Source organism: Heteronotia binoei, chromosome 18 (assembly GCF_032191835.1).
Source record: "Heteronotia binoei isolate CCM8104 ecotype False Entrance Well chromosome 18, APGP_CSIRO_Hbin_v1, whole genome shotgun sequence".
NCBI classification, from domain to species: Eukaryota; Metazoa; Chordata; class Lepidosauria; order Squamata; family Gekkonidae; genus Heteronotia; species Heteronotia binoei.
The window spans coordinates 30,144,203-30,167,156 of record NC_083240.1 but is presented as its reverse complement, the minus strand read 5'-3'; the positions used below and the strand labels follow the sequence as shown (position 1 = coordinate 30,167,156).

The following is a 22,954-nucleotide window of genomic DNA, read 5'->3' as shown; positions in this document are numbered from 1 at the left end:
CTTTGAAAAAAAGGAGGAGGAGAAGAAGAACGAGAAAGAGAAGAAGATGATGATATTGGATTTATATCCTGCCCTCCACTCTGAATCTCAGAGTTTCAGAGCGGCTCACAATCTCCTTTATCTTCTTCCCCCACAACAGACACCTTGTGAGGTGAACTCTTACAGAAGCTGCCCTTTCAAGGACAACTCTTGTGAGAGTTACCCAAGGCTATTCCAGCAGCTGCATGTGGAGGAGAGGAGAAATCAATCCCGGTTCTCCCAGATAAGAGTCTGCACACTTAACCACGATACAAAACTGGCTCTCATTTTAAATAGGTTAAAACAATCAAAACTGGAGTAGAGCAAGCCATATAATGATATTTTCCTTTGTACTTATAGTTTAGTGATTAAGAATGCTTTTCTTTGTATTTGAATTTGTTAAATTAAAAAAAATTGTTAATAAAACTTCTGTAATGTGAAAAGTCCTCTATCACTATTTGATCTTCTTCGTGGTCTCTGTGCAGTCCCACACATGGGTCTTGCCGCAGGCAATGAATCCATTCCTCGGAGTTCCAATAGCTCGCCTATAGCGCTTTTGGCGCGCTCCCCTCCCGCCCTGGGGAGCAGGCAGCGACCGCGCATGCCTGGAGCGGGGGGGGAGCGCCCATTCCACTCAGTTTCTTCCTTTCCGCCGCCCGGACAACACCTTCCTCGCTGCGCTCTTCCTTAGCTCGTCTCTCCTCAGCTCATCTCATCTCTACTTTGACTGGTATCGTTCTCTCTTCCCCCGTTTCGTCCTAAAAAAACAAACAAAAAAAAAAAACCGTTTCTGCGCTTTTCTTCTCTTTTTCCTACCCGTCCCTTCCCTCCCTTCCCTCCCTTCCCCCCACCGTCCGGGTCGTATGGAAGGGAAGGTTACTTTCAAAAAGTGTAGGCACTGTGGGGCTAAAATTCCCACCACAGACGGCCACAGTCACTGCCTTTTTTGCCTCGGGGAAGGCCATCGAGTCGACGCTTGCCCGCATTGTGCGAACTTCGGCAAGCAGGCACGCAAGAACCGCGCTGCACGACTACAGGCTTTCCTCTTAGAACGGTCCCTGCGGGCTATGCCCACTTCCGACTCGCCGCCTCCCCCACCTCGAGCGGGAGATTCGGCTGCCCCGGCTGCGCCTCAGTCTCAAAAGACGCACAAGTCCGGGAAACGACCTTCGAAGCACGCCGAAGCCGGCCACAAGTCTTCGAAAAAGCTGCGTCATTCCGAATCGGAGTCGGCGCCTAAGAAGGCTCGACACTCGGATTCGGCGCCTAAGAAACCTCACCATTCCGAACCGGCGCGTCATTCCGAGTCAGCGGACGCGGCGCCCATAAAGCCCCGTAACACCATGTCCTCGACTGCTCAATCGAGTTCAGCTCAACCACTCCTGCCGTCCGAGTTGTCGACCCCGGTTGACGTCATCACGGACATGCCTCGGCTTACACCTCACACCTCCACGGCCGTGGAGGTGATTCCGATTCGATCCCGATCGCCTTCAGTACACAGCGTGGTACCTTCTGAGATCCTTGAACCCGACCGTACCACCGACCCGACACAGACTTACCTACGCCCATCTTTGCGACCTGACTCCTTCCATGATGTTGCACTCTCTCCGCTGTACCGTGAATCGGCAACGCAAGTCTCCTCCCATCGGATTCGAATTCGATCACGCTCTCCGCGTAGCCGCCACGACTCCGGTTCCTCGGTCTACTATGAACAGCAAGATTACTACTCCAGGAGGCGATATGAATACTCTCTATCCAGATCGCCCTCACCTCGACAGGGCAGGTCCCGTCACCGCTCCGGCTCCCACTCCGAGTGGGACATCCATCGTAGATATCAGGAGTCAGACTCCTACTTCCACCGTGATCCCGCTACTCCACGGATCCGTTATGGCGGTTCGCCTCGGTCTCGTTACGCTCGCACAACCCGACATGAGGATTCACCTCAGCTCCACTTCGACCGCCCTTCTCGACTTCGTGACCCTCGAAGCCATTTCGAGTACTCACCCAGACTCCTCAACCGCCTCCTATCATCTGAACAAGAGGCTGGCCCCTCGCATCAACGCCGTGAGCACCCTCGGTACCGAGACGTGGCTAAACCGCGTACTGCTTCTGCCACTGTATCCGTGGCCCCGGATTCTCGAGTTCGGTCTCCTCCCAAGACCTCGGAGCCTGCAGCCCCCATCTCGGAACCGACTGTTCATCCACCCTCCCCCTCCACGGGAGCCTCTTCCTCGGGTGGGGACTCCCCAGCCTCTTCGGATTCGGAGGACCACTCTCCATCTCTCCCCTCGGACTCTGCGCAACAGCTCAGGCTCTCTCCGTCTGATGCATCCAAAGCGTATCTCAACCTTATTACTTCTATGGCGGAGGCACTGAAGATACCTCTCCAGGCGGACTCCCCCAAAGTGTCGGACATGGTACATGACCTGGTGCAATCAGACTTCCCTCCCGGGTCCTTGCTTCCTATGCTACCGGTGCACCTGGAGGGTCTTCAGGAGACTTGGGACAAACCTGCATCGGTACCTCCCACTTCTAAGAGGCTGGACTCCCTCTATCGAGTCCATGCCCCCGACGCTAAGTTCCTCGCCTCACATCCAGCTCCGAACTCTATCATCGTTCATTCTGCCATGAAGGCCAAACCCTCCAGGCATCCCGCGCCGCCGGATCGTGAGGGAAGGAAATTAGACACCTTGGCAAGGAAAATCTTCACACTTGCCTCCACCAACTCGAAGCTTAACAATTACCTGGCTTATTTTGCTGCTTATACTTTTAATCTGGCGAACCAATTCACACCACTGATACCATCGCTTCCCGACTCCTCTCAGAAAACAGCATCAGCCCTGGTTTCCGAACTCTCCAGGGTCTCCAAACAACAAATTAATTCGATTCGACATGCGGTCTCCTGTTCATCCCGTGTCTTCGCCTCTTCAGTTGCCCTGCGTCGTCATGCTTGGCTGAGATCCACTAATCTTCAACCCGACATCAAGCAGAAGATAGAGGATCTTCCCTTTGATGGCCTCGGCCTCTTTCATGCCTCTACTGATGAGGTCTTGTCCTCTGTTGACGACGGGCGTAAACGGGCCAAGCGCCTAGGAGTCTCTCAACCTGCTTCGCAACCGTTTGGCCGCAAACAACCTTGGAAACCATCTTTCCAAAGACGCCAGCGTTCTCCTAAACAGTCTGAATACTGGAAAAGAAGACCTGCGCAACAGAAGCCTTCTTTTCAGCAAAGGCAACGCCCTCAGCAGTCCAAAAAATCATCCCCCCCTACCAAGCAGTCTCTTTGACTTCCCCATTCAGTCACCCTACCCCACGCGTCTTTCCCCATTCTACAGGACTTGGACTTCAATCACGACCGACTCCTGGGTACTCACCATCGTACGTCTGGGGTACGCAATAGAGTTCGCTTCGCTGCCTCGCCACCACTACTTCGTGGCTACCCCTCCATCCCATCACCTCCATCACGAGATTCTGGACTTGCTCCAGAAAAAAGCCATAGAACCGGTTCCCCTCCAACATCGGGGAATGGGACTCTACTCAAGGTACTTCCTGGTCCCCAAGAGGGATGGAGGCAAGCGCCCTATTCTAGATCTTCGGACGCTGAACAAATTTATCCAGTACAGAAAATTCAGAATGATCTCGTTGCAGTCCATCTTGCCCTTGATTCCAAAGGATTCATGGATGGCTTCCCTAGATCTTCAGGACGCTTACTTCCATGTGACTATCCGACCTCAGCATCGCAGATACCTCCGGTTTGCGATCGGCCAACATCATTATCAATACATCTCCCTACCATTCGGCCTCTCCACTGCACCCAGGGTATTTACCAAGTGCATGGCGGTGGTGGCAGCGGCTCTTCGACTGCGAAACATCACAGTCTTCCCGTACATAGACGATTGGCTCCTCATTGCACCTACTCCAAATCAGCTCGAGGCCAATCTTCACGAAGCCCTTCTCCTCCTGCAGTCTCTAGGCCTGCGGGTGAATGTCACCAAATCGCACTTCACCCCCACTCAACATCTCTGCTTCATAGGGGCCTATCTTCGCACCTCTTTACACCGTGCCTTCCTTCCAGAGGACCGTGCTATGACAATCATCACCCTTGCCAGGATGGTCCAGCTACATCCCATCCAACCGGCCCTAACTATTCAGCGTCTTTTAGGTCTGATGGCCGCTACTACAGCAGTCCTCCTCTTCGCCAGGCTACGAATGAGACCACTTCAGCTCTGGTTTGTACGTGCCTACCGGCCTCATGTGCAACCTCAGAGCACCCTGCTCACCGTCCCCAGGAGAGTCCTTCCTTCTCTCACTTGGTGGACCAGCCTCGACAACCTCCTCGAGGGCATGCCGTTCTTACCAACTACTCCAACAGCTATCGTGACAACAGACGCCTCCATGTGGGGATGGGGAGCCCACTTAGAAGGCAAGACTGTCAGAGGCCTCTGGACCCCTCAGGAGAGGACCCTGCACATAAACTGCTTAGAACTGATTGCAGTACACAGAGCTCTTCAATCCTTCCTTCCTCTCATTGCGGGTCGCCACATCCAGATTTCCACGGACAACATGGCGACAGTATTTTATGTAAACAAGCAGGGAGGCACCAGATCCCCTCGACTATGTCGCATAGCCACACTGCTCTGGGAATGGTGTATCAAACACAGCATCCACATGACCGCCATCCACCTCCCAGGTGTACAGAATGTATTGGCCGACTCCCTAAGCAGGATACGTATAGACGACCACGAATGGTCCATCAATCTGACCTACCTTCGTCGGATTTTCAGGTGCTTCGGGACCCCCAGGGTGGACGTCTTTGCCTCCAGGGACAATGCCAAATGTCACCGCTTCTACTGCAGGAAGGGCGACGATGCCTTCCTACATCTCTGGAGAGGTCCCCTCCACTACATTTTTCCGCCAACCCCCCTACTGACACGCGTGTTGACGAAGGTCGCACGGGATGGCACGGACTGCATCCTTATCGCACCGTGGTGGCCACGGCAACCATGGTTCACCAAACTTCTGCAAATGTCACAACACACTTACCGCCGCCTCCCGATCGTGGGAGACCTTCTATCGCAGGCGAACGGCCAGGTACTTCATCACAACCCTCGGGTTCTGGCCCTCACTGCTTGGAGGATACACTCACCTGCCTCTCCACAGAAGTGACCAATATTCTTCTCAACGCAAGGAAGCCTTCCACTAGACTCTCGTACCAACGCAAATGGAAGCGCTTTTGTTCCTTCGTTGCACCCTATCATTTGACTCCTGAGGTAACACCTCTAAACCTGATTCTAGATTATCTCCTATCCCTGCAGAAATCAGGCTTGTGCTACTCTTCACTTAAAGTACACCTGTCTGCCATCTCGGCATTCCATGACACTATCGACGGCAGGACAGTGTTCTCTCACCCCTTATCTAAATCCTTCCTCAAAGGAATGCTGCACCTACATCCACCGGTTAAACCATTCGTCCCAACGTGGAGTTTATCCCTTGTTCTTTCCTGTCTAATGAAGGCGCCCTTTGAACCCATGGCGACAATACAGCTCAATCTTCTTTCTTGGAAGACAGCATTGCTAATAGCCCTCACCTCGGGTAAGCGGGCAAGTGACTTATGTGCCTTCAGACATGACCCTCCCTACACCATCTTTCATAGGGACAAGGTTGTCTTAAGACCGGATCCTACGTTCCTCCCCAAAGTTGTCTCCAAGTTTCATCTGTCTACCTCCACTGCGTTACCAACGTTTTTCCCTAACCCGTCGGACCAGGGACAGCGATCCCTGCATTCTCTGGATGTCAGAAGGGCGCTAGCCTTCTATCTGCATCGCACACAACCTTTCCGTAAGGACCCTAACCTGTTTGTGGCCTACGGTAAACCACGTAAAGGACACAAAATTTCTACCCAAAGACTATCCAAATGGGTAGTTAGTGCCATCAGGTTGTGTTACGAACTGGCTAAACAGCCTCTTCCCGAAGGCCTCAAGGCCCACTCTACTAGAGCGGTCTCCACGTCTTCGGCTTTTCTACAGGGCGTCTCCTTAGAGGACATCTGTGCAGCTGCATCGTGGTCCTCTCCTTCCACGTTCGTCTCCCATTACGCTTTGGACGTTCGTGCGAGACGAGACGCCTCTTTCGGCCAAGCAGTTCTCCGATCCATCTTCCACTGAAGTATGGTGAGTGTTTTCGCTTCTGCCTCTATGTCTTGGAACATGATCTGTTTTCTTATGTGACTAACTATCTTCTTTTACCAGCACCCTCCTCCAGGTTACTCAGCTGGCTAGTCACCCATGTGTGGGACTGCACAGAGACCACAAAGAAGATAAACAGGTTGCTTACCTGTAACTGATGATCTTCGAGTGGTCATCTGTGCAGTCACACACGCCCACCCAGCCTTCCCCGCTGCTGGCTTCCTGTGATTGTTATTTAACTCTGTACTGTGTTATGTCAGCGGCGGCTGGAAGAAACTGAGTGGAATGGGCGCTCCCCCCCCGCTCCAGGCATGCGCGGTCGCTGCCTGCTCCCCAGGGCGGGAGGGGAGCGCGCCAAAAGCGCTATAGGCGAGCTATTGGAACTCCGAGGAATGGATTCATTGCCTGCGGCAAGACCCATGTGTGTGACTGCACAGATGACCACTCGAAGATCATCAGTTACAGGTAAGCAACCTGTTTATCTTGATAAGAAATCAAGAAGAAAGGAAATGATTGCGTTTTACTTTAAATCTTGTTGCGGGAATCAATGTTTTTAGGAAACTGTTGTGGCGAGTTTAATAACAGCTTCTCACAAGCCAGTGCAGGACATTTTGTTGAAGAAAAAAATGAATGCAGTATTCCAGCCCCCCCCCCCACACACACACACACCTTTTTAAGCCTGTGGGCACCTTTGGATTTCTGACATGATGTGGTGGGTGCAGCCACAGAATGATTGCCACAGCTTAACTTTGGTCACACAGCGCAGATCCTTGTGCTGGGGTGACAACTGCTGCCAAAGCAACATCTTTTAAAAAGTCGGCACAGCCAATCATATCTCCAGTAGTCAATCAGAAGTCTTGTTGGGTAAAAGCCGTACTTGGCCCTGCCCATTTCCTAGAAACACTTGGCAGGTGCAAAAAAAAGTGTTGTTAGGAAGCCATGGTGCCCATGTGCACCACGCTGGGGGCCCCGGTAGTATTCAGTCTTCAGAGAAGGGTCTTCACCATTCATCAAGAAACGACATGTACTCATGGGTCGTTTTCGCACTCACCTTCCACCGGCGCGACCCCCCTCTTCACCGCGCAGGATCTGCGCGGATTTCGCACTAAACGCTGCGGAGCAGCCAGAAAAGCCGGAAGCTCCCGGCGCAAAAGCTGCTCAGACTGAAACCGCCAAAAAGCAGTTTGGCGTTTGCGTGGCTTTTGCGACGGGAGCTTCCGGCTTTTCTGGCTGCTCCGCAGCGTTTAGTGCGAAATCCGCGCAGATCCTGCGCGGTGAAGAGGGGGGTCGCGCTGGCGGAAGGTGAGTGCGAAAACGACCATGCAGACAGGATATTCCTTTTTCCCCTTAGTTGCAAAATGTTGGCAGGCATGGGTATGTCATGTGTCAGAATTCCTCCCCTTGGCCCACCTTGCTGCTACCAAAGGAACTGAGGTCTGGCAAAGTAGCTTGCTTTATTCTTGATGGCTCAGGTTGTGCAAAGCTGCTTCTGCCACTCAGCTTGTAACAGAGCTGGGATGTTGCAGTCTTGCTTTGCTTTTACTCTTTGTGTGCTCACTGCACATCTCTTACAAAACGTTACCTTCTGTTGCAAAAAAAAAAAAATGTTGAGGAAACCTCTCTGGAGGTTTATAGTTCGGATGAAACAGAGCACAGTTAAAAGAGCAAAAAGGCTGCCAGGAAAAGAGAGGGCACCTTTCCTGTTGATTAAGTTGGCAAGTCTGAAATATTCTTTTTGGAGACCCCTGTGAGGATAAAAGGTTCTGATTTTTAAAGTCTAGTCTTGTAAGCAGGGCTTTTTTCCCAGCAGGAATGCACAGAAACGCAGTTCTGGCTGGCTTGGCATCAGGGGGTGTGGCCTAATATGTAAATAAGTTCCTGGTGGGCTTTCTTCTACAAAAAGCCCTGTGTGAAACAATGGTGATGTCAGCGGGTGTGGCCTAACATGCAAATGAATTCCTGCTGAACTTTTTCTATTAAAAAATCCCTGCCTGTAGGTATGGCTAAAAAACAGAACCATGCAGCACCAAGGTGAAATCTGAGAGGGGTTCTATAAAGGTAAAGGTTGTCCCCTGTGCAAGCACCAGTCATTTCCAACTCTGGGGTGATGTCACATCATGACGTTTTCATGGCAGACTTTTTACGGGGTGGTTTGCCATTGCCTTCCCCAGTCATCTACACTTTCCCCCCAGCAAGCTGGGTACTCATTTTACCGACCTCAGAAGGATGGAAGGCTGAGTCAACCTTGAGCCGGCTACCTGAATCCAGTTTCCGCCAGGATAGAACTCAGGTTGTGAGCAGAGAACTTGGCCTGCAGTACTGCAGCTTTACCACTCTGCGCCACGGAGCTCTTATGAGAGGTTCTAGCTCAATGTTATTTATTCTGAGGGAGAACAGCAGCTCTCCAGGGGTCTCAGGCAGAGAAAGGTCTTTCTCAAGACCTGCTGCCTAAGAACCTCCTGGCACTGGAGATAAGAGGAACTGATCTGCCTTGAATTTTCGTGAGAAAGGCTGGCTATAAATAAACATTGTTTGGTTCACTTCTGCCCTGCCTTTCTCTCACAGAGGGACCCCAAGTTGCTTTCACCCCTCTCTTCTCCTCTATTTTATCCTCACAGCCACCCTGTGAGGTAGGTTAGTCTGAGAGTACATGATAGGCTCAAGGTCACCCATTGAGTTTCCATGGCAGATTGCAGATTTAAACCTGGTTCTCCCAGATCCAAGTTCATCACTCTAACCAGTACACCACACTAAGCCTAGACCTTCCGAATACAAAGCTCTTCCAATGAATGCAGAGATCTTTCAAACACAAAGCTCTACCAATAAATACAAAGTTCTTTCAGAGAATGCAAAGATCCTCCGAATGCAAAGCTCTTCCAATGAATACAAAGAGCATCCAAGTGCAAAGCTCTTCTAATGAATACAAAGATCTTCTGAATGTAAAGAGCAGGCCTCATTCCGGGCAAGAGCTCACAGGAGTGGAGCTCTGGAACCTCTAAATTTTATTGTGCTATTTCTTTCTTACACCCCCTCCCTGCTTCTGGGCTCCACTGTTCAAACCCCTGCGAGTATTTTGCTGAACTCTAAGAGCTGACCAACGTTCTCATATTTCTCCCACACACAAAAAAATTGGGAAAATAACCAAAACATATAAGGCAGACAGATGGAAATCTTCATCATGCCACTGTGGCCACATAGGAGAAAGTAATTTTTAAAAGTATGATGGGATTAAGGTTTTATTATGACAATTATTATTCAAGAAACATTTTAAGGTAGGTGCTGAGCTGATGTAATTGAGTACATCTTCTGGTGATGACAGGGGTGCGTGGCGTATGCAAATGAGCTGTGCTAATGAGCTCCGGCACCTCTTTTTCTACAAAATGACCTCTGACAAAGATGCTATTCCACCCTGCTATGCTAACTTCCTCTGTCATTAAAAAAATAGCCTGCTGTGGCCCACAGATACTGAATGCTGAAGGATCCTCATGGTCTTCAAAGGCATCAGTCTCCTTACCTGGTACAACGAACCAGTCCATGTAGTTCACCAGGTTAATATAGCACAGGACAGCAACTGCTAGGTAAGACCTTTTGCAGGAAAACTTCCCCTGTTCCTCTGACTCTTGCTTTGATTCAATGGTGCCATAAATCTTCAAGGGCAGAGGAGGCTGAGGTGCTGGGCCTGCAGCGGACTCCTCATTCATGTCAATGGCACTTTCTGCCAACAAAGGCAGGCAGAGCACCGCAGGCTTGAGAGCTTGCCTGCTGACAGCGAGCTGCGTCTCAAGCGTGAGTCCCAATGTTATGAGGAACCTCGCTGTGCTCAGTCATTTCCTGCAAAGAACCACTGGCAAACCCAGCCAGTAAACCTTCAAGCTCGAGGCTACTTTCTCCAAAGTTGTGTCGCTGCTAACAAAGGCAAGTCTGCAAGGGCCCAGCTGAACCGTGAAGAGACATAGCCCCTTTTAAATAAACCCTTCTCTGATAATAAACAGGCTGCAGGATTTAGCACAGCCCTGGCCAAACTAATGTAAGAACCACATAAAATAAAAAACATCAGATGTTTGAGAGCCACAAGACATAAATGTCACATGTTAAGGAAGGAAGGAAGGAAGGAAGGAAAATAGATGGGAGAGGGAGGTAGAGGTAGAAAGAAAGCAACTTTATCTTTAAATGCATTCCCCAAGCCGCTGGCTGGCTTGGCTCGAATAAGTGATCTAAAGAGAGAAACACCTTCTCCAATTCAGCCAAAGGGGCAGTGGGGGCTTCAAGAGCCACACAAATATGTGTGAAAGAGTCACATGTGGCTTCCTAGCCACAGTTTGGCCATCCCTGATTTAGCACCTTGCACCTCAAACATCCCAATTTGGAATTTCAGTTAGGTAATGTCCGCCACTGCTCTGACCTGACTGGCCAGGTTAGCCCAATCTCATCAGATCTCAGAAACTAAACAGGATCAACCCTGATTAATACTTAGACAGAAGAATGCCAAGGAAGCCCAGGGTTGCTATGCAGAGGCAGGCAATGGCAAACCACCTCTGTACATCTCTTGCCTTGAAAACCCAACGGGGTCACCATAAGTTTCCTGTGACTTGATGGCATGGCGCTTTCCCTCTAGGGTTGCCAGGTCCCCCCTGGGGATTGTGGGGGAAAGGTTGCCAGCAGTGTTCCCTCTAAGCTGAGTTAGTGTGAGCTAGCTCACAATTTTTTAGCCTCCAGCTCACACATTTTTGTCTCAGCTGAGGAAAAATGGCCCTAGAGCAAACTAATTTATGCAGTAGCTCACAACTTTAAGGCCATAGCTCACAAAGTTAAATTTTTGCTCACAAGACTCCACAGTTTAGAGGGAACACTGGTTGCCACATTCAGGTTTGGAAACTCCTGGAGATTTGGAGGTGGAGCCTGGGGAGGACAGGGACCTCGGTGGGGTGCAATGCCACAGAGTCCACCCTCCAGAGCATCCACGTTCTCCAAGGAAACTGATTTCTGAAGTGTGGAGATGAGCTGTAATTCCGGGGGAACCTCAGATCCTACCTGAAGGCTGGCATCCCTATTTCCAGCACCACCAATGTCAGTCATAGCACCTTTAAGACCAACAGAGTTTTATTCCTGTTTGACAAAGTGTGCATGCACACAAAAGCTCACGTGCTGAATAAAGCTTTGTTGGTCTTGAAGGTTTTACTGGACTCTAACATTTGCAGTTTGGGGAGGCATAGCTGGGTAAGTTGGCTGTAGCCAAATCAACAGAGACATTTTCATTGCCTTAAGGCTAGCAAATTAATTATGGCAGATGATATTGTGAACCAGAAGCCCGCTTCACTAGATGCACAAAGTGTTCCCTACTATTGGCAGATGTATTGCTGCCTGCAGTTATGATTAGATACCTGTTTCCCACTTCTCACCCTAAAAGGGTTTTTTGGGGAAGCTTATCAATAATTTATGAGTGGCATCTCCAGGGCTTTTTTTTTTTAGAAAAAGGCCCAGCAGGAACTCATTAGCATATTAGGCCACACCCCCTGACACCAAGCCAGTCAGAACTGCGTTCCTGCTCAAAAAAAGCCCTGGGCATTTCTAAGCTTTCTCCCTATCAGGGACTCAAGATAAGTCATGATGATTTGTTAAAACCATCAAAACAATGACAGTGTTGTCTTGCTTGACAGCAAGAACAAGTTTATTATTTATTTATTTATTTATTACTTTACATTTCTATCCCGCCCTCTCCGCCAGTGGACTCGGGGTGGCTAACAGACAGTTCAGATATTTATAATTACAGTTTAAAACCAATAAAATACAATTACAATTAAAACATTCCATGGTGCTGTACAACTTCGATATAGGACTCTTTCTTTCCTGATAGTGATCCTATAGTAATCGTAGCTCTTTAGTGATGTGGGGTGGCAGTCCTCTCCTGGTTTAGATGTTAAAGTCCTGTCAAAACAGTTTTGCAGGCCCTGTAAAGTGAACCAAATGCCTAGCCCAATAGTAATTTAAACTCTAACAAATGATGATGATGATGATGGCAATGATGATGATGATGATATTGGATTTATATCCCACCCTCCACTCCAAGTCTCAGAGCGGCTAACAATCTCCTTTATCTTCCTCCCCCACAACAGAAACCCTGTGAGGTAGGTGGGGCTGAGAGAACTCTCACAGAAGCTGCCCTTTCAAAGACAACCTCTGCCAGAGCTATGAAGGCCATTCCAGCAGGTGCAAGTGGAGGAGTGGGGAATCAAACCCGGTTCTCCCAGATAAAAGTCTGCACACTTAACCACCACACCGAACTGGCTCTTTGCTTATTACTTCCTGAAGGAACAGCAAGCAACCTGCATGACATTCCCTGTTGCACGGCGAAGATGACAATTTGGGATATGAAGCTGCTGCATGTTGAGTCAGACCACCAGTCCCTCTAGCTGACGGATAACAGCTCTTTGGGATTTCAGAAAGAGAAAGTGGCCTCTCTTGACACCTGCTACATGACAGTCTTTAACCAGAATGCCTAGGTACCCAATGGAGGGTCTCCTAAGCATGAAGAAGATGCTTTCTCACGGACCCACGGACCCTACCTCTGTGCAGCAGCACAAACTGTATTAAGCTGCTGGTCCCTCCAGCTCAGTATTGCCTGCTCCAATTGGCAGCAGCTTTCCAGAGGAGAAAGGGCTTTCCCAGCGCCTACTACTTCAGCTATTTTCCAACTATTTTCAGCTGATATTTTAAAACCATGCCTCGGAGATTGTTTTTTTTTTAACCTAGGTTGGAAGTGGAACCCACCCTGAGCCCATCTGTGGGAAGGGCAGGATAGAAATGGAATCTAATAAATAAATTGATGGTGCCATCGCTTGAACCAAGGCCTTTCTGCATGCAACACAAGTATTTTACCCAATAATGGGCTCTTCCAATAAGACATAAGACAATTGAACCATCTGTAAGAACAGAAGAGCCATTCTGGATCAATCCTAAGACCCGTCAAGCCGAGCATTTTGTTAGGAAGTCCACAAACAGGAATGACTGTAACAGAACCATCCTGCTTGTGATCCCCAGCAGCTTATTGAAAGAGGCATACTGCCTCTGGTCCTGAAGGAAGCAGATAACCATCATAATTAATAGCCCTGATAACCTAGGGTTGCCACCTCCATGAAGTTGTCCACTTCCCTTTTAAAGCCTTCCAAACTGGCAGCCATCACCACATCCTGTGGACACAGAGACTGAGTGAACCTAGGGCAGGGGTGTCAGACATGTGGCTGTGGGGCCAAATCAGGGCCCCGGAGGGTTCCTCTCAGGCCCCTGAGCAACTGGCTGTCATCTGCTTCCTTCTCTTTCTCTCTTGCTTCCTTCTGCATAACAGCTTGCTTTGCAAGGCTTGCTCAATCGCACAGGGGCTACAGAGCAGAGTCTCTATTTTCTCCATTGACTGAGGCTCCTCCCTTGGTGGGGAGGGAGCCCTTGCCTATCCAGGCTCTCTCAATTGCACAGCAGAGCTACTGAGCCAAGCCTCTCTTTCTTCTATTGACTGAGGCTCCTCCCCCTTCTGGTCTCCTGGGGAAGGAAGGAAAGAGCCAGAGCTTCCTTCACCCAGTTCCCTGGATCCCATGGTTGAAATACAAAGAAAGCACCTTCAAGAGTGCTGTTTTAAGCATGTTTTACTTTAAGGTTTTTTTAAAAAAAATCTTTGTGTTTGTCTGTGTCCTTTTAAAAGTTTTTTATCATCATCCTCTAAGGAATAGTCGTTGGACTTTGAACACCCGAATTTTAAAAGAGACAGCATTTTTGGAAGGAGCGAAAAAGGAAATAAAGGAATTTTTTCAACGCAACGTAGAAGAAGATACAAGTATCCAGAATATCTGGGATACTTTCAAAGCCTTTTTTAGGGGTATGGCCATCAGCTATACAGCGAAAAGAAATCGGGAACGTATGAAATTATTTAACGACCTAGTGAAAGAATTAAAGGAACACGAGAAACAGCAGAAAATTAGCAACACGAAAGATATAAAAGTTAAAATACAAGCCACGCAGCATAGAATCAATTTATGGCTAACAGAAAAACTAGAAAGAAAAATGAAATGGGCTAAGCAAAATTTTTTTGAAAATGCAAATAAAACAAGTAGATGGTTAGCTTATAAACTTAAAAAGGAGAGAGAAAAAAAATTATAAGATCACTCAAAAATCAAGAAGGTGAAGAGATCACACAAGAAGATCAAATGGAATGAATTGTTAAAAACTTTTATCGAAATCTTTACAAAAAGCAGGAAATTGTAGAACAACGGCAAGAAGAATATATTAAAAGCGTTAATGTGAAACAAATAACGAAAGAACAGCAGGATTTATTAGATAGTTCTATTACAATTCATGAGATAACTGAGGCAATCAAGCAACAGAAACCTAACAAAACGCCCGGTTTGGATGGTCTCCCGGTGGAAGTATATAAATCCTTCAAAGATCTGCTTTTAATCCCTTATAAAAAATTGTTGGAGAAAATTCAGGAATCAGCTATAATTCCGATATCATGGAGGGAGGCACTGATTTCATTAATTCATAAAGAAGGGACGGAACCAAGGGAAATCAAGAACTACAGACCAATCTCTCTCCTAAATGCAGACTACAAAATTTTTGCGACGATATTGACGAACAGATTCAAGAAAGTTATAACCAATATAATGCAGGAAGATCAAACTGGATTTATACCGGGAAGAATGATGCGGCAAAATTTAAGATACTTTCTGAACATCTTAGAATATTACAAGGACCATCCTGATAAACAATTTGCAGGTATCTCGTTGGATGCCGAAAAAGCGTTCGACAACGTGAATTGGAACTTTATTAGCAAAGCATTGGATGCCATTGGCTGTGGTAAGAATTTTAAGAAGCTCATTGAGGCCATATACACTAAACAAAATGCAAGAATTAATATAAATGGGAATAATTCAGAATTTGTGGAAATAGAACAGGGGACCAGACAAGGGTGCCCTCTGTCTCCTCTCCTTTTTGTAACTACAATAGAATTCCTGATTCAAAAAATTAGAGACGACACTGAAATTAGAGGTTTGAAGATAAAGAATGAAGAATTTAAGATCCAGGCGTTTGCAGATGACCTGTTGTTTTTTCTAGAAGATCCCATCTCGTCGATTGACAAGTTGAAAACAAGTCTACAACAATTTGGAGAAATTTCTGGATTTAAAGTTAACACACAGAAAACCAAATTTTTAACTAAAAATATGACTAAAGAACAAATTAAGCAACTAGAGGATAAATCGGGTTTTAAAAATGAGAAGAGAATCAGATATTTAGGAATTTATTTAACAAATGATGTGAAATCTCTCTACCGTGATAACTATGAGAAGATTTTCAAGGAAATTGAAATGGATCTGGAGAAGTGGAGAGACTTGCAAATCTCCCTTTTGGGGAGAATAGCTACAACTAAGATGAATATTCTTCCTAGAATCCTATTCTTATTCCAGATGATCCCAGTCCAACTACCTAATTCTTTCTTCCAAAAACTTAATAAAATAATTATGGCTTTCGTATGGCAAAACAAGAAGCCAAGGATTAAGCTAAAAGTTCTTCAAGAAAGTAAACTAAGAGGGGGCATGGCCTTACCGAATTGGTACCTATATTACAAAGCTTCCTGTTTAGCCTGGGCTAGAGATTGGTTCCTGTTGGAAAATAAAAGATTATTAGTATTAGAGGGCGCAGGATTGACTAAAGGCTGGCATGCATACATTTGGTACCAGATCTCGCCAAAAAGTAGCAATTTTCAGATGCATGAAGTTTGAAAGGCAATTTATAAGATTTGGTCAGAGATTAAAAGAAAAATCTATACTTATACCCCTTTGTGGGTCTCACCAGTTGAAGCAACTACACACCCAAATTTATATGATTGGAAAACCCCTCAAAATTATGCGGCACTGCTAGACATCGAGAATAACTTAAATTTGGAAGTAAATACAATTCCGGACTGGTGGGTTAGATGCCAAGTCAAGTCAATGTACCAATCTGATAAAAGTGTGGGCTTTCCTAAAGATGCCAAAGTAAATGAATTTGATACCATGATATATGAGCCCAAAAAACTTATCTCCAAAATTTACAGCTGGCTATTAGAGATGGAAATGCAAACGGAAACGGTTAAAGAGTGCTGGATAAGATGGCTGCAAGACTTTGGCTACTCTATTGAATTGGAAGAATGGGAAAAAATTTGGAAATATAATATTAAATTGACTAAATCGACAGTTTTAAAAGAAAACTTATACAAAATGGTGTACAGATGGTACCTTACTCCCGCGAGATTAGCCAGAATGAATCCAACTTATAATGACAAGTGTTGGAAATGTAAAAAGGTTAAAGGGACACTCTACCATATTTGGTGGAAGTGTGAGCTTGCTAGGAAATTTTGGATACAAATAAATATATGGATTCAAAAGGTTTTAAAGAAAAGGTTGAAACACTCTCCTGAACTCTATCTGCTGAGTGTATGTAGAGAAAATTTAGCTTGGGGGGAGAAAAAAGTGTTGATGTATATGATCACAACTGCTAGGATACTTTTTGCAAAATATTGGAAATCCCCCCAAATTCCGGATAAGGAAGAATTTTTACTTAAACTATTGGAGTCTGCCGAAATGGATGTTTTGACCATAAGGTTGAGAGATGGAAACTGGCAAGAATGTATAAAAACTTGGGAACCAGTGTATATATGGGCGAAAAGTATGGGACTTGATTCGAGACATTAGATTTGATATTTCTATATGCTCTCAAAGCTTCTTTTATATGTGGTGGTAGGTGGTGGGTGGGCTTGGTACTTATGTGTATTTTGTAGTTTTCCTTTTTCTTGGTTGTGTTTTTGATTTTTGTTTGTATTTTCTGTTTGAATTTCAATAAATTTGTCACTTTAAAAAAAATAAAAAAAATTAAAAGTCTTTTTATCTCTGCTTGTTTTTTGTTTTTTTATTTTGCAATATATTGAAAACATATTCTACTATCAAAATCTAAATATAGTTCATCAATACATTACACATTTTCTCACCTATCCCCCCTCCAAATTGTGACCTCCGCCAGTATACAAAACAAATTAAAAACCTTTTAAAAGTAAAAATTCCCATATATAGAATCTTAACTAAAAGTTATCATTCATTTAACTTTATCTTAACCCCAATATGACTACTATTCTTATTCCTTTACTTAATACTTTCTACTTATACATCAATTTGATCAGATAGCCATAATCTATTCTCCTTTGCACTTTAAAAATTCAATTATTACTTGTTAAACATTAAACATAGATTTCGTAGTCATTAAATCATCACTTAAAATTATATAAATCTTAATCTTGTTTTAACACACATGGACTTACTATATGAATTCAACTACTTATGTTTCATTCCTAAAACAATACTCAGTAATCACAGTCCTTTTTCTCTTTTAAAGTTCAGTTAATATTATCAAAAACCACTAGATGGCTCTTCACCTTCCATTGTATCTCCACATAGTTTTGGAATTTATTCCAATCTTCTTTAAATTCCTCCCGGTTACAGTCTTTTAAGATTCTAGTAAGTTTGTCCATTTCACTCCAATTAAGAACCTTTAAGATCCAGTCCCATTTTTCTGGTATTTTTATCTTGCTTCCACATTTGCGCATACAATGTCCTCATAGCTGAAAGCAAATACCACAGCAATGTCCTGTCTTGCTTCGGAAAGCTTTCCATTTATAATCCAACCAGAAAGACATCTGGTGCTCTCTTAATATTATATCCCAAGATTTTCAAAATCTCTTGTTGAATCATTAACCAAAATTGTTTCACCTTTTCACAAGTCCACCACATATGGTAGAAAGAACCTTCATGTTTTTTACATTTCCAACACCTATCTGAAACTTGATTGTTCATTTTTGCTAATTTTTTTGGTGTCATATACCACCTATACAGCATTTTAAAACAGTTCTCTTTTATATTATAACACGTTGAAATTTTCATAGAGTTCTTCCATAGGTGTTCCCATGTCTCCATTTGTATTCCTTTATTAAAGTTTATTGCCCATTTAATCATTTGAGGTTTCACAACCTCCTCTTCTGTAGACCGTTTCAATAGCAACTTATAAGTCCTTGAAATCAATTTTTCATTTTCACCCAACAGCATTTTTCCATTTCCGTTTTTTCAAATCTTATACCTGTACTTCTAATATCTTTTCCCACCAAGCTTTTAATCTGAAGCAATTGAAACCAATCAAATTTTCCTTGCAGTTCTTCAGCCGATTTCATTTCAACTTTATCTCCTTGAAATTTTAGCAGTTGTTCGTATGATATGTATTTCTCTTCTCATGGACTTTGAGACAATTTAATAACTTCAGTTGGCACTATCCAAAGTGGTTTTCTCTCATCACCATATTTATTATATTGTTTCTATGTATTCAACAAATTCCTCCTTATATAATGGTGTGAGAAAAAACCATGCATCTTCTCTTTCCCATAGTACATATATGCATGCCAACCAAAAATATTTCCTTGCCCTTCTAAAGCCAATAATTTTTTATTGATCAAAGTCATCCAGTCCTTAATCCATACCAAACATACTGCATCATGATATAACATTAAATCAGGTGACTGGAAGCCACCTCTTTCCTTTGCATCCGTCAAGATTTTCATCTTAATTCTTGGTTTCTTGCCCGCCCAAATAAATTCTGAGATCTTTCTTTGCCAACAATTAAATTGTTTCTTTTCTCTCACAATTGGAATGGTTTGAAAAAGAAACATAATTCTTGGTAAAACATTCATTTTAATAGCAGATATCCTCCCCAACATAGATAAATTCAATTTGTTCCATTTTAGTATGTCTTCTTCAATTTTATGCCAAAGTTTTTCATAATTATTCTTATATAAATCAATGTTTCTCATCGTAATTTCTACACCTAAGTACTTTACTTTTGAAACAACTTCACAACCTGTAACATTTTGTAGCTCTTTCTGTTTGCCTGATGACAAGTTCTTAGTAAGGATTTTCTATTTTTCTTTGTTAATATAAAAGCCTGCTAGCTCATCATACTCATTTATTTTCTTTAACAACAAGGGTGTCACTTGCAATGGATTTTCATTTATAAACATCACATCATCCGCAAAAGCCCTGTATTTATATGAAAAACCTTTCAACTTCAAACCCTCAATCTCATTATCATTATCAATTTGAGACAGCAAGACCTCTAGGGTCATTATAAACAGCAACGGAGATAGAGAGCAGCCTTGTCTTGTGCCTTTGCTAATCTTCACCTGCTCAGTCAAGTCAGCATTCACACAAAGTTCAGCTTGTCGTTCTGTGTATATTGCCTTGATCATCCTTATAAAATCATCTCCTAATTTCATTGTTTCCATCACAGCAGACATAAAGTCCCAATTAAGATTGTCAAAAACTTTTTCTGCATCAGCAAAAAATAAAGCCACCTCTTTTTTTGGATGCTTATCATAATATTCTACAATATCTATTACAGTTCTGATATTATCTCTTATTTGCCTTCTGGGGAGCAAACCTGCTTGTTCCTCTTAAATGGAAATGTTCAAATGCTGTTTGAGTCGTTCTGCTAGAATTCTAGCAAAAATCTTATAATCATTGTTCAATAGTGAAATCAGTCTGTAGTTTTTTACATTCGTGGAAGCTCTATCATCTTTCAGAATCAAAGTAATCATGGCTTTTTTCCATGTGTTTGGCACCTTCCCCTCTTGCCTTATACAGTTCATCAATTTTTGAAGTTTGGGTACTAGTACTTCTCCCAAGACTTTATAAAATTTTGCTGAAAAACTGTCAGGGTCCGGAGCTTTTCCTAATTTCATTGAACAAATGGCTGCTTCAATTTCTATTTTCTCAATTGGATCATTTAAAATCTTTTCCATATTCTCACTCAAGGGTTGTACTTTTATTTTTCGCAAGTAGGCATCAATTTTCTCTCTATTTACTTGTTGACCCTTAAATAATTTGGCGTAGAATCTGTAAAACTCCCTTTTAATTCCAGCTTGGTCCACAATTTCTTTACCCTCCAAAAATATTTTATTCTTAAACTTCTTAAACTCCCTTTTTTTTCAGTTGCCAAGCCAAGTATTTCCCCGGTTTATTAGCGCCTTCAATTTATTTCTGCTGTAGCCTTTTTAAATTCCACTCCACCTCTTTGTTCAATAAATGTCTCAATTGATTCTGTAAAATTGTTATCTCTCGCATTATTTTTTTTCCTGGTCTTTTCTTCAAGTCATTTTCTTTTTTGCCTGTTTCTGCTTGCAAGTCCTTCAGTTGTTTTTCTTTGACTCTTTTGTCTTTATTGTTCAATGTAATTAGTAGTCCTCTCATAACAGCTTTATACGCGTCCCATACAGTCTGAATATTAACTTTTTGGTTTTCATTAGCCTGGAAGAAAGCTTTGGTGTCTTTTTCAAGAGATTTCACTACTTCAGCTTTTAACAGCAGGTCTTCATTTAGTCTCTATCTTCTTCTCTTTCTCCTTCCCTTTGCTGACCACATTAATGGATTGTGGTCTGCACCTATTTTCGGAAGAATCTCTATTTTATCAGTAATAAGTCCCAAGTCCTTCGTAGTCCATAACATATCAATTCTTGAGAAGGAATCATGCCTTGCTGGAAAAAAAAGTGTAATCACGTACATTAGGATTAAAATTTCTCCAGATGTCTTCCAAACTTTCTTGCTTTATTATTTCAAAAAAAGACTTTGGCAGCTTGCCATCTTTTTTTGTTTTGTTTCCCGCTCTATCCAGAGAGTTCTTAATTGTTCCATTGAAATCTCCCATTAACATTACCTGTTCATAAGTCATTTGATCAAGTTGTTGCTGAATGTCTTTTAAAAAAGCATCTTTTGCCCCGTTAAGGGCATATAGTCCCAACAACAACATCTTTTTTTCATTCATAAACACCTCCACAGCAATGTATCTGCCTTCATTATCTTTAAAAACCAATTTTGGCTCCAATTCTTTTTTAATATAAAAGACTACTCCCTTTTTTTTTTCTTTAGCTAATGAAAAAAATTTTCCCCAAAAGCCTTATTCCACAAAAATTTGTAATCCAATAGCTTAATATGTACTTCTTGTAGACATACTATATTACATTCCTGTTCTTTAATCCAATGAAAAATTGCTTTTCTTTTTTGAAGTGAATTAAATCTATTTACATTCCAAGAAATTAATTTGTAATCCATAATGATTTTTCAATTATTTTGTATCCTCAAATTCTTTATTGTCCACCAAAAATTCATTCATGCCTTGCATGTCCACTATTGTCTTCCTCAGTCTTTTATATTCAAAGCTAAGACCTTCAGGTAAAATCCATCTGTATCTTATATCCTTGTCTCTCAGCTTGTCTGTCAGTTTATTAAATTGTTTTCTAACAGTGATGACTTCCCTCGGCAGTTCCTTCATCATCCGCACTCTGCTTTCCTCCACCACCAATGGACTTTCAAATTGCTTACTTAAGATCCTTCCCACCACGTCTCTTGTAGTAAACTTCACTACCACGTCCCTGGGTAGCTTGCGCTTTCTGGCAAATTCTGAATTGACCCTGTAAACATAATCACACAAACGTCCCATCTCCACAGGGTCATGTCCCATAAAATCAGCCAATGTTGTAGCAATACATTTCTTTAGATCCTCTTGGTCAGTCTCAGGTACTCCTCTTAGACGTATCATGTTCTCCATCAGCTTGCAATCCTGTAGTATTGCTTTATCCTGCATCTTTTTAATGGTAGCATCTTGATCTTTTATCTTTTCTTCAATCTCTTCAGTCTTTTTCGCTGTTGCTTGAGACTCTTTTTTCAGTTCATCAATTTCTTTTTTATATCCTTCTATACTACTTCAGCACTTGAATTTATTTCTTTAATTATTTCCTTAGTGAGTTTCTTTTCACTTCCTGTTATTAAATCCTTCATTGCTTTTAAAAGTCTTGCTTCCATGGCATCCAGTTGATCCTGCCCTTGTTTAGACATTTTTCCTTCTGCCAATGAGGAGGCTCTTGCCCTTGTAGCTCTTAATCCCAGCTTCTGGTCTGACATTACTGGCTGCCCATTGCAAGTAATGGAGTTCAAATTGATCTCACCAATCCACGATCTGATAGTTGCATTTAATAGATTAGAGCATGCCCTTTCCAGCAAGCCCAAAATCGCCGTCCTCAGAGCTCCCTAGCTCAAGAAATTAATTTTCAAAGTTTTTAAATTTCCAAAATGGCGGTTTCCAAGCCTCACTTTTTAAAAAACTTTTCCTTTTTCCCCTAGGGCTTATTTTTCATTTCCAACTATATAGTCCAAATTGTTTCTCCTTTTGGGGATGATTTATGTTGATTATGAATATTATTACAGTCCCGTTTCACTGTGTTTTATTTTAAAAGTTGACCTTTCTGTAATGGCCTCCGATGTTTCTCTATGGTTTCTGATTCTTGAAAATACATGGACATTAAGAAGTTCCTCTTTCTCTCAGCAATTACTTCCTGATTCTCTGGCAATGAAGTCCCATACTCACTGGTTGTAAATCTCATGATATTTAAAACACACGTCACTTCCTGCTTTGTGATAAGAGACTGCAGTTGTTTTGTCTGGGGGTCTCAGAAGCCACAGGAATTTTCAACAGCAAGTATTTATCTGCATTTTTCTGCTTTCTCTTAATTCCAAAAGTTCCACATTCACCCCCTTCCACTCCTCTTTAATTTCATTCTGAAGCCAATAGCTCTGGATCTTAAAACTTTTTTAAAAAAACAGTCTTAAATTAGTGCCGAAGTGAAAGATAAGAATCTT

At 43.5% G+C, this 22,954-nt stretch overlaps 1 protein-coding gene across 1 annotated transcript in view; it reads right to left on the bottom strand.

Annotated features, from left to right (window-relative positions):
* Positions 1-22,954, bottom strand: part of LOC132587365 (protein spinster homolog 3-like) — a 131,226-nt gene that overhangs the window by 97,239 nt on the left and 11,033 nt on the right. The window contains exon 2 of the mRNA XM_060259642.1: positions 9,718-9,918. Coding sequence (XP_060115625.1) covers positions 9,718-9,918 — 201 coding nt within the window. The remainder of the gene's footprint in view (positions 1-9,717; positions 9,919-22,954) is intronic.